Genomic DNA, 12,953 nt, shown 5'->3' with positions numbered 1-12,953 from the left:
AAATAAATGTACCAAGCAGTCATATGGGAATAATTATTTTTTCTTTATAACAATTTTTTATCTTGATTTTCATTCTACTTTTCTAGGTGTTCTAATTGTTTAATTAATCCATTATTTACTAATTAGTGGGTCTGACGCAGAAGTAGTTGCAGCCTTTGATGATTCAGTGTCGTTTGCCTGGGTGTCTGCTATGCTCATTTTTAATTGGCATTAATAAGATACAACGAAGTGGGAAAACTGAACAGAGAAAGGGCAAAATATAATGAAATGAAACAAAAGATCAACAAATTCTTTGTTAGTTGTGGTAATTATATGTTAAAGACCCCCGATACTCTATATGGTGTCTCACAAGGACCTCTCCTGGGTCCGCTGCTCATTTCGATTTACATGCTTCCGTTACGTCAGATTATCTCAGGTTACAACGTGAGCTACCACAGCTATGCTGAGGACACACAACTGTATTTATCAATTGCGCCTGATGATCCCGACTCTCTTGATTCCCTGACACAATGTCTTACTTGTGTTTCTGAATGGATCAGTAGTAATTTTCACAAACTAAATACGGAGAAAGCAGAAATCTTAGTGACTGGCAAAAATGGATATAATGAGGATATTAGAAATAAACTTGATGCATTAGGATTAAAAGTCAAGATGGAGGTAAAGAATTTAGAGGTAACTATTGACTCTGACGTGAATATTAAATCATATATTAATCAGATTACTAGGACAGCATTTTTTCACTTAAGGCACATTGCAAAAGCTAGTCCTCTTATAACACTGCAAGATGCTGAGAAATTAGTTCACGCTTTTGTTTTCAGTCGGCTAGATTACTGTAATGCATTCCTCTCAGGACCACCCAAAAAAGACATCAATCGATTGCAACTCGTGCAAAATTGAACTGCCAGAATCTTAAGTAGGAAAAGAAAATCCGAGCACACCAGTTCTGATGTCACCACACTGGTTACCTGTGTCATTCAGGATTGACTTTAAAATCCTGCTAATGGTTTACAAAGCCTTAAATAATCTGCTCCATCTTATATAATCGTAACCTTCGATCTTCAAATGAGTGTCTGCTTAGAATTCCAAGAGCTAAACTTAAAAGAAGTGGTGAGGCGGGTGACCTTCTACTGTTAGGCACCTAAAATCTGGAATAACTGACCGATAGAAATTCACCAGGCGGATACAGTGGAGCACTTTAAAATACTGCTGAAAACTCATTATTGTAACATGGCTTTCTCAGAGCTTCATTTTAGTGTAACCCCGATACTTTGTATATGCATTATCATTCTTGGTGGCTCCACATACCGTACTCACCCCTACTTTCTCTGCTATTCCTTTTCTGTTTTTCTGTGGTGGTGATCTGCACCACCACCACCTGATCAAAGCACCGTGTTTTCTTTACATTGATGGATTGAAGGCCAGAAGTCCACATGACCATCATCATCAAGTTCTTCTATGTGAGGCCCGAGTACCATGAGGACTGATTGAGATCATTGATATTAGGTAGAATGCCTAGAGAGGGCTGGGTGGTCTCGTGGCCTCTGAACCCCTGCAGATTTTGTTTTTTTTTTCTTCAGCCGTTTGGAGTTTTTGTTTTCTGGCCATCGAACCTTACTTTAGTCTTTGTTATTTAGCATTGCCTAATCTTATTTTTTATATATCTATTTTGATAAACTTTTCTTTCTTCATCTTGTAAAGCACTTTGAGCTACATCATTTGTATGAAAATGTGCTATAGAAAAATGTTGTTGTTGAAAAGAGAGATAAGCATTTAACTCTCTAGCAAAAGCAAAAATATTTCTAAATGTCTTATAAATGCAAAAATCATGCTGCTGTACTTTTCTTAAGGTAGAATAGGAGAAAATCCCAGCTAATTAAATGAGATCAGTTGTTATTGATTATTATCACCAATTGTGAATCTGGTTGGAACAAAAACCTGTAGGACTGCGTTTGGGAAGCACTGTGCTAGAAGCATTGTGTTGTGCTTGTTCATATTCTTTTTAGCAAATTCCAGTCTGGTTTTTTATGTTTTTCCTGGGTGTTCTTCCGTTGAGTTCACCGTCACTCAAATAGAAATGGATGGTGCGATCAGACACTGATGGACCCTGACCTTGGTGTTCAGCTTGTATCTCTTTGGAAGTTCTCGTTAGCCTTCTGATCATTCTGGGGTCGATTTTTCCTCTTGCAGGCACATCCAGGCAAGTTAACTACAGTTCTATTGACCTCAAACTTTTTAATAATATTTACAACTGCTGGCACAGGAACATCCACCTACTTGGAGATGGTCTTCTAGCCTTTGCCTTTAACATGCCGGTCTATCATTTCATTTCTGATCTCCTCAGACAACTCTCTCCGGTCCATGTTTAGTGTGGGACACATGATGACACCAAATAGCAGGGTGATGACCCTGTTCTAGGGGTCATAACAAATGTGCCCAGACCATTTCAGAATCTCTTTGTTTGATAAGCAACACTTGATCTCTTGTCACACTTGCCTTGCTTTACTCGATGACATATCAAAGTCAGGCAGGTACACAGAGAGACAACTGCTTTTCATATAATCTCTTTTCGGGAGGCACACAACACTTTTTCAATGAACTGTAAAGGGAACCAACAAATCTGTCCACATCTGTATGGCCTGGCAAATGGGACAGCCGTGCAATGAACTGACAACTTAGGTTGGTTTCCGCTTTACATGCGAAGTGCTCTGTCACTTTTAACAGGACAGGAGGGCTAAAAATGGATTGGTGGACGATTGTGGCACCCCATCAAAGATTTGGATGCTGCTTAAAGTTGCCGGTAGCCAATAGTCACAGGCTTCCCGTGACCCCAAACTGGATAAATGAGTTAAAAGTGGGTTGATGGGTGGTGGATTAACCAGTACAAGTAAACATGCTTTTAAGGACACTTATTTGGTTGAGGCCTTTATCCAAAGCGACTTACAAAGCAAGTCAGAATCCACACAAGAATGATTAGAAGGTGCAAGCATCAAAGCAACAGAGAACAAGGTAAAAAAAGCAAGAAAATATACTTTAGAATTGCACCTGCAGGTAAGACCAAGGCACAAATCAGTACCCTGAACTTATTGTCAGTATAACAAGAGAACCATTTCACCCATTTAATTCTTTGAAGGGTTCATTGCTTATTAAATTGATTCTTGGGGCTTTGAAAAGGTTCCTAGTATGTGGACAAAACAGAAATCTTTTAATGCACAGTAAGAGACTTAACAGGATACAACCGATCAAGAAAAGCAAAACTTGGCCTGAGTGATTGTATAAAGCAAAAGTCCTTTAAAAATCAGGAACCTGTTGGGATTTCACAAATCTGCTATCTTTTCAGTTCTTTATGGAGCCTGTTATGGATCTAAATAATAATAATAATAAAAAAAGGTTTGTTGTGAAGCCCTCATAAGGATGGCAATTTTGGAAAACATATGGTATTGTTCCTGCTTTTTTTAGTTTTTAAGAGTGCACCCATTTAAATAAACTGAGGTACAGATAAATGAATGAATGGGTGAATGAATGAATGATTGAATGAATGAACAGGACGACCAGTAATTCAGGTGGTTAAGTGACCAAATGACTGGCCATAAAAAGATTAAATACATTTCAGTCAGCCCATTAAATTGAATGACTAATCGATCATCTGAAACTTGGATGCATCACTCACTGGGAATTAATCAGTTTGATCCAAGTCACGTATAGACGGCACGCTGCTTCTGACGGAGTGCAGCATTCCTTGTAAAATAGTGGAAAAATTCCTTTGAGGAAAAAAAAAGTTTCCCTCCTTTAGTGAAAATAAAATAAATCGTTTTGTCACAGCCTTTGGTTTGGGATAGATGCTGACCGTCACGGTGTACAACATCGGCGATCAAAGGAAAGCCAAGGCGACCTGTTCTCTACAAGGACATCCAGTTTCTACTCGGCCAGCACTGACACGGTGTTTTCGGTGACACAGCAACACCCTGCACGTCCGAGGCATTAGGTTGGGGCGGACAGCGTGTTAGCAGCAGGAAATGGTATTTTCAGTACTGACCTTTACTACCCAAGGGACACAATCATATTGTCAGGCAAGGAGTAGATGGCACCACGGCCAGAAGAATGACCCACAAAGCCATCGATTTGGCTCAGCCTGGCACTGCGGTCGTTTCCTGGAGACGTGCCGGCTTATCTTGGCGGTGAAACAAGCCCTTCGTGCATCGATAGCTACAAACCAGTTTAATAAAACGCGAAACAAAATGCTGCAAGCATTATATGAACCGGCTTTAGGTTGTGCTCGGAGCCCCGGGGACACTGCAGCATGCCGTAGCCCCCTTCCCTCACCGCCCCTCTACCTTTCAAACAGCCCCCTCGATCAAAGCTGCTCACCTTCTTTATGTTGGTGTAGGTGTAGAAGTAGAGCTCCCTGCCGATATTGAAGCACACCCTCTCGGACTCCTCTCCGGGACTCTCGGGTTGCAGCTTCACCATGGATACCCGGACCGGTGGGAGAAAGCCGGCCGGGGACGAGGTGGATGAGGAGGATGAGCCGGGGGCGACCGATGCTGTAGATGAAGTCGAGGAGACAGACGCGGGGCCCGAACCGGCACCTGGACCGGGAGCTCCTCCACCTCCTCCGCCCCCTCCACCAGTACCGGGGATCGAGCCCGCTCCTGAGCCGGTAGCGACTCCGGTGCCCACAGCTTGGCCACGGGGTCCACCTCCCCGCTGTTGAGAGTCTGAGAGGGTTAGCAGCTTGTAGAAACCCTCCCGGGTCCTGAACTGGCATTTAATCTCATTGAAATCCTTTAGCGCTCCTCCATCCCCGGCCATCTTTAATACAAACACACCCGCACAGGAAGCCTGGACGCTGCGACCTGGAATTAATCAGCGACGGGGCGTGCACGCGCATTGTGCGCGTGTCTGTGTGCTCAGAGAGGGCGAGCTGGTAGGCACAGCAGTGCGCGGCTCACTCGGTCTCTAGAGAGGAACGTGTGAAGACGTCTGCATGCGGTCTTCTATTCAACGGTACACTTTTCCAGGCGAAAAGGTAAAAAGCTTTCAAACACCAAGCCCATTCAGTGGTACAACGTTACTTACTCTCATGTGCCGTGGAGAGCGCCGCGGCCTTCAGAGCCAGTAAATGAAATCGAACGCCGCTCCAGTCTCTGTATCCACGGACATTGTTCGCCATCTGCTGGATTTTCTGTGGATGCTCGGTTTTCTGCTCTACACGTCTCGGCTATTTTTAACTGGTGCGTCAAAACGATCCGTTACGAATGAGTGACTAAACGATTTTATATGCAGGATTGGAAAATTAATGCATAAGCTGTATTCTATTAATGTAAAGCCAAACTAATATAAAATACACTGTACATAATCAGATTGAGAGTTGACAGCTAGACTAAGAAGGAAGGAACCAAACAGAGACTCATACATACATACATACATACATACATACATACATACACTATATGGCCAAAAGGTTGTGGACACCAGAAAATCTGACTTATATCAGCTTGTTGGCGATCCCATTCCAAAACCAGGGACATTAATATAGAGTTTCAATGCCCCATTGCCACTATAACACTCTTCCGGGAAGGCTTTCCATACTACCTTGGAAAATCTGAGTGCATTCAGCCCAAAAAGCATTTTTGATGTTGGACGAGAAGACCTGATGTTCAATAGGGCTGAAGTCAGGGGTCTGTCCAGACCACTCGAGTTCCTCTCTGTCTTTATGGACCTGGCTTTGTGCACAGATTAGATTATTTCAGATGTTAAAGATCCTTTTTGACACATATACTGCCGAGAGCATAGTAAAATTCTTGTGCCACACTTATGGAGATGTATAAATGAATACAGTAACTAAAAGTAGCAGAAGATAAATTAACAAATAAATAAAGAGCATGAATAGATAAGCAAATAAATAAGAGTGTAAAAAGTAACGTACATCACATTTTCATATAAGCCAACAGGTGGGTACAGTACACAGTGCAGGTAGGATCAGGTTACTGGGAGTTCAATAGTCTGGGGGAAGAAGCTGTCGCTAAAGTGGAAGGAGTTTAGTGGTGAGGCTCTGGTTTCACAATCCAAAAGGCAGAAGTGAAAATGGGGGGTGAGCTGGGTGGCTGTCATCAGAGATGATGGAGTCAGCTCGCCTCAGACATCTAGTTAAGTAAATGGTATGAAGTTGTGGAAAGACAGCACCAATTATTTTAGATGCTACGTTCACAGGGACGCTGTGTTTCTGGGTTGCTGCTAAACTGTTGTCACAAAGTTGGAAGCACACAATTATCCATCCATCCATTATCCAACCCGCTATATCCTAACTACAGGGTCACGGGGGTGTGCTGGAGCCAATCCCAGACAACACAGGGCACAAGGCAGGAAACAAACCCCGGGCAGGGCGCCAGCCCACCGCAGGCACACAATTATCTAAAATGTTTTTGTATTCTGTAGTAGCATTGACAATACCCTTCACAGGAGCCAAGGGACTAAGCCCAAACCTTGAAAGACAGACCCTGATCATTAGCCCTTCTCAGCAAAACTTTACAGTAGACACAATGAAGCAGTCCAGGATGTTGCATTTTCCTGGCATCTGCAAAACCCATATTGGTCCATCAGACTGCCAGATAGTGTAGCATGACTCATCGCTCCACATTTTCACTACTCCAATGGCAGTGTTGCTTTACACCACTATCAGCTGACGCTTGGCATTGTGATCTTAGGCTTGTGTGTAGCTGCTCATTCATGTAGCTCCTGATGCAGTTCTTGTGCTGATGTTGCTCCCAGAGGCAGTTTGGAATGACACTGCTGTGAATGACGCCACAGAGGGTAGGCAATCTTTATGCTCTATGTGCTTCAGTACTCGGCAGCTCCTCTCTATTAGTTTGTGTGGTCTACCTCTTTGTGGTAAAGCTGTTGTTGCTCCTCAGCACTTTCATTTCACAAAAGTAGCACTTAACGGTTCAGGGGGCACATCTAGCAGAGCAGCACAAATGTCATCCTATAACTGTGCTACTTTTGAAGTCACTGGGCTCTTTAGTATGACCCATTGTACTGCCGATGTTTGTCAATGGAGATTGCATGGCTAGGTTCCTGATTTTATACACTTATTAACAGTGAGGATTTGCAAAAACCTCTACGCTGTTCACCAACATCTGCTTTTCTGCATGCCTCAGTTGTATTGAGTGGTTATTTGAGTTGCTTTTCTATCTGCTCAAACCAGTTTGGCTATTCACGTCTGATCTCTGGTATCAACAAGGCATTTTTGCCATCCTCTGTAAACCCCTGAGATGATTGTGCTTGAAAATCCCAGCAGTTTGTGAAATATTCAGATCAGCCCGTCTGGCACCAACCATCATTCCACATTCAAAGTCACTTCAATCCCCTCTCTTCCCCATTCTGATGCCCAGTTTGAATTTCAGCAGGTTGTCTTTTAACGGGGTCTACAGGCCGAACTGCATTGAGTTGCTGCCATCTGATTGGCTGATTTGTGTCAAGAAGCAATTGAACAGGAGTACCTAATAAACTGGCCAGGGAGTGTAGATTTATTAATATATGTTTAAAGAGTTAACATATATTTCCAACAATATTCCATTAAAAATATGTATTAAATGCATTTTTCAATTAATAATCAAATTTGATGAAAGGGTATTCAAATTTGTGCAATGAAGTAGAATATTATACTTTTAAAGAATGTGAACTTTTGTGAGAAATCTTAAAATAGTGAAACTTAACTTTTCATACCATGTCCATGATAACCATTCCATTTCTTATGTACTAAGATGTGCATTTGTGTTAGGTAATTTTATTATTAAACATAATAATAATAATAATAATAATAATAATAATAATAATAATGCATTGTTATCAGCTTGTTCAGTAGTTGTATTTTGAAAGAGAAAGTACAGCAAGGTTTTTTTGGAGGCAACTGTATTGGTTTTCTGAATGTTGTTTTTTTTTTTTGGATGGATATTTCAATTTTACTGAATTCTAAAAAATTCAAATAACACTCCATACATATAAATCAAGTTTTACAAAAAAGAAAAAAAAAAAGGTTGGAAACTAATCAGTCCCCACCCCTGAGAAAGAGAGCTAGGCCAGCAGTGTACAACTTTATGTTAGTAAAGACAAATGAATAGATAAAATAATAAATGAGTAAAAGATGGGAGAGAACCTGCTTCCTCAATTTAAATGTTTATTATTAATGTCAATGTATTTATATAGCACATTTAAAACAACATAGGAATGCTGTGGCCAAAGTGCTTTACAATAAAATAAAACAATTATTTTAAAATGTTCTTGATGAGATCCTGCCAGGTTATGAAAAGGTTCTGCACACATCCTCTAAGTGCGAATTTGATTTTTTCCAGTTTCAAATAGTATATAACATCAGTTACCTGCTGACTTAGAATAGGAGAGTTAGGATTCTTCCAATTGAGTAAGATAAGTCTACGTGCTAATAGTGAAATAAGGGCCATTATAGTTTGTTTGTCCTTCTCCACTTTAAGCCCCTCTGGGAGCCCACCAAACACAGCTGTTAGTGGGTTAGGAGGGATTGTGACCCCAAGGCTGTCTGAAAGGCATTTAAAGATTTTGGTCCAGAATGATGTTAATTTGGTGCAGGCCCAGAACATGTGACCCAGTGAGGCTGGAGCTCGATTGCACCGTTAAACGAGAGAGATGTGCTACATTGATCATTTTAAGTTAAGTAATTCTATGTTTTGCACATATGGAGCTATTCTGTGCATTGCTACTTTCCACTCCTTTTCTGAGATGGTGAGTAAGATATCCTTTTCTCACTGTTCTCTTGAATCTTTGAAAGGGGGAGACTGTAAAATAGTTTTATATATTACGGATATGCTATCCGAGTCCTAGAGACTGAGCAATATTTTTTCCGGCATAGAGGTAGGTGGGAGGGGATGAAAATTGGGCAGGTTCTGTTTAATAAAGTTTCTGATTTGAAGTTAGTGAAAGAAATGTGTTGCTGGTAAGTTAAATTTGGAGTGTAATTGTTAGTAGGATGCAAAAACGTTGCCTATGTACAGATCTCTAAGTGATTTAATCCCGAATGTTTTCCTGTTACGTTTGAAAGGGTGGAAAAAGGTGGTTCTCGTGCAGAGGTGCCACAGATAAAAGCTTCTTTATCTTAAAGTACTTCCTACATTGGTTCCATATTCTAATGGAGTGAAGCACACTTGGGTTGTTAGTGTATTGGCGATAATTTGCATTTATTGGGATACAAAGCAAGGAATATAAAGAAGTACTGCAGGATTTTATTTCTATTGCAGACCAAGCCTGTGTATGTTCGTCTATTTGTGTCCATGTCCAGGTTTTTATACTTTGTATATATGCTGCCCAGTAATAAAATTGAAAGTTAGGTAGTGCCATGCCACCTTCCGCCTTAGGTCTTTGTAGGGTTGCCCTTTGGATACGTGGATGTTTTAAGTTCCAAATAAATTAGGTGATTGTTGAATCTAATTTCTTAAAAAATGATCTATTGATGTACAGTGATCTCTCGCTATATCACGCTTCAACTTTCGCGGCTTCACTCTATCGCGATTTTTTTCTCATATACGCTTACGTCACTACACATGCGCTTTCTGAGAACTTTTATCTAAGCCCTACGATGGCTCCTAAATGTATTGCTTTTTCTAAGCCTTCTGACAATAAAACTAAGTGCCGGAGGAAGATGCTTACTATCCAGGAGAAGGTGAAACTCTTGGATATGATTAAAGATGGCAATACCCTACAAAAGCCTCCTCACGCATATGAAAAGACAGCGCCAGCAACTGCCCATCAAGATGTTCTTCAGCCGCGCACCCAGACACCCACTGCCTACTCCTAGTACTTCTTCACTGAAGACAACAACGTACCTGCTGAAGATACTGCACCACCTCTGAAGACTCTCCTACTGAGGTCGTGCCTTCATAGGTTAGTAGTTCTGTGCAATTAAATGTACAGTACAATAATCTACTATATAAAAGCGGTCGGGATTGTCCTTCCGTCCCGTGAGTGCAAAGCGTAGCGGTATTCCACTTATTACAGACTTACTACTTGTGGCTTGAGGTACGAAGCGACGCGATGTGAGCAGAGTTCTGGTGCTCTCATCGTTCCCTTGCTTTTGTGTGCGATGCGCTGGAAAAATAGACAGAATTATGTCTCTGGAAATAATTAATGTTGATGGAGTACAAATGCCTCACCGCGTAGTAAATATCAGGGGAGATGGTGCTTGCTTATTCTCATCTATAGCTTATTTAGTGCATGAAACTCCGTCTTTAGCGGTACAGATTCGGGCTGACATTGTACGACTTTGGACAGGCACTTGAGGGGATAAAAAAAACGTAGGTTTTCGGGAGATGTTATGAATGGGCACTTTGATGTTCTCATTCTCTACACTTACATACCTGATGTACACATGGAGCGCACAAAAATTGAGGATAAAAGTCGGTCTCCTTAAAAGGCGAGTGCACCTAGTAATATGATATTTGTAACGTCTAATATGTCTTATTTTCTCTTATTTTGTCTAATATATTGGGTAATATGAGTGTAATGGTGACTAAAGTGTGTTATTTCATGTCTAGAGGGCTCTAATAATGTTAAAAAAACGTATTTAGAAGGTTGTAAACAGATTTTCTATACTCTAACTGCGAAAATATTCGATTTATAAATAAAGAATCCTACTTCACGAAAATTCATTTATCACAGTAGAGTCTGGAACGGATTAACCGTGATAAACGAGGGTTCACTGTATATTGGAATGTTTTGAAATAAAAAGAGAAGCTTAGGAGGATATTCATCTTAACAGTGTTAATTCTTCCAGCTAGAGTGAGATGAAGGGTTGACCATCTATGCAAGTCTTGCTTCATTTTTTCCATACAGATATCAAAATTTTGTTGATAAAGAGCTTTATGTCTACTTATGATGTTTACCCTAGATATTTAAACTGATCTGTGATGATAAAAGGGAAGGTGTCCAATCTAATATTGTGTGCTTGTGAATTCACTGGGAAGAGCACACTTTTATTCAAATTAATTCTAAGACCAGAAATCTTTTGAAATTCTGCTAATGCTGTTAGGACTGCTGGGACAGTATTTTGTGGATCTGATATACAGTATACAGTACCATATCATCTACATATAGAGAAACTTTCTGTTCCAGTCCTTCTCTGATAATCCCCTTTATCTCAGTAACATTTTGACAGTGAATTGCCAGTGGCTCAATGGTGAGTGCAAAAAGCAGCGGTGACAAGGGGCATCCTTGGCTGGTACCAGGCGGTTTTCTGAATGATTTACTGGAACGCAGTGTCACACACTTGCGTATGGGAGGCAGCTAAAGGGCCTGAATGAAAGTAATTCCCTCGGGTGCCGGAGTGCACTAACTCTTTCTCATCCTTCTCTGCAGACCAATTATGGGAAATCCCCAAAAGGGGTCGGTCTGGCTGCAGACCGTGCACTCTCAGCCACATGCACGCTCAGCCACTGACGTCAGATGCACGCTCAGCCACAACAGGAAGTGCAACCGGGGAGTCGTTTCCCGATTGCTAAGTTGGTACGTTTGCTAGTTATAGTCTTACCATTTATGAACAATACGGAATATTCTTAATATACAGGCTGGCCTGTGTTGGTTTATTAACATGTTTACCATTTTAACAGATCAAGTTAGCCAAGGTAAATGCTTGCCTGTTATTGTAATTACTAGCATCATGGCCGTGGTAGCGTAGCGAGAGCGCTGATGTTTAGAGCGTGCTAGTTTAGTTTTCCCGCTGTTATCCCAAAAAAAAAAAACAATTATGCAACCATCATAACTTGCTAACATTATTTAAATTTAATGTATACAGTATTTACGTGTGAATAAAGAGTAAAATGAAAACAAAACAAATCTGTGTCGTTGATAATCTTATATATCAGAACTGTAATACATACTATACTTTACTTTGAGGATGCATCAATACCGCCAGAAGTACAAGTACATTTTTTATCAGCTTTTTATATATCAAAAATAATTGCATAAAACACATTTACATAAATACACCAAATTTTTATTCCTGTCTAAGGTATCTGTCCTTGCACACGCAAAAACAGCCAGTCAGTGGTGCAGTGACAGCCAACACCAATTCATTGGTCTGGTCCAGTTGCCCCAGATGCTGACTATGAAAGAGGAAGATGCTGGAAGGCTCTGCAGGAGTACGAAGCAATGAATGCAGAGGAAGATTCACTAGTTAATAGAGATGGGGGGTATTTTCCGTACGTCGCTTAAATCATCCGAGATCAGATGCCTCATCTTGGATATGTTAATGCCGGTGAAGCATATCCGGGATAAGTCGGTTTTTCAAACACAGCGATGCAGTAGATTAGTCTAGCTGAATCTAATCATCCGAGATGAATGCACACGCCCGCGCTGATTGAAAAGCCTGTATATATTGAGTCTAGAAAAAATGATCAGCAAGTCTTTGATAGGCTGTAACAAAATGACGAAAGAACGGGTGCATTATTTTTTTTTTACACAAGCAGAGCAGGACCTTTTATTCGAAGAATATGAAGAATTTCAAGATTTAATATGCACAAGGGGTAACACTGCAAAAGCAGCCCAAACCAGAAAAGACAGCTGGCAAAAAGTGACTGACAAATTAAACACTAAGTAGTGTGCATTGTACTTACTGAATGCAGCGTTTCATTTCCCATGTGTCAGATTAATTATTATTTAATATATCATACTTCCAGATCAGATGTGAGAACATGGGAACAGGTTAAAGTGAAGTACAAGAATATACTTCAAACTGGCAAATATTGGTGTATAACTATTTAAAGAATTGTTGACATAAAGAATCATATATAAGAAACATTAATTTTAAAGCTAATAAGAAGGCAGACAAGCAAAAAACAGATGGAGGTCCACGCGGTTCAGACCTAACCCCCGCAGAAGAGTTGGCTCTCCAGCCATCGCCCTTTTTTTTTTGGGTCAGTTGCAGGGAA

At 40.7% G+C, this 12,953-nt stretch overlaps 1 protein-coding gene across 1 annotated transcript in view; it reads right to left on the bottom strand.

Annotated features, from left to right (window-relative positions):
* The window catches only part of zmp:0000000529 (WD repeat-containing protein 20), a 58,086-nt gene extending 52,908 nt beyond the window's left edge, over positions 1–5,178 (bottom strand). Inside the window, exon 1 of the mRNA XM_039768077.1 lies at positions 4,366–5,178. Coding sequence (XP_039624011.1) covers positions 4,366–4,809 — 444 coding nt within the window. The 5' untranslated portion in view covers positions 4,810–5,178. The remainder of the gene's footprint in view (positions 1–4,365) is intronic.
* Between the last annotated feature and the right edge of the window lie 7,775 nt (positions 5,179–12,953).

This window comes from Polypterus senegalus, chromosome 11 (genome assembly GCF_016835505.1).
Source record: "Polypterus senegalus isolate Bchr_013 chromosome 11, ASM1683550v1, whole genome shotgun sequence".
NCBI classification, from domain to species: Eukaryota; Metazoa; Chordata; class Cladistia; order Polypteriformes; family Polypteridae; genus Polypterus; species Polypterus senegalus.
This window is presented reverse-complemented; position numbering and strand designations above follow the sequence as displayed.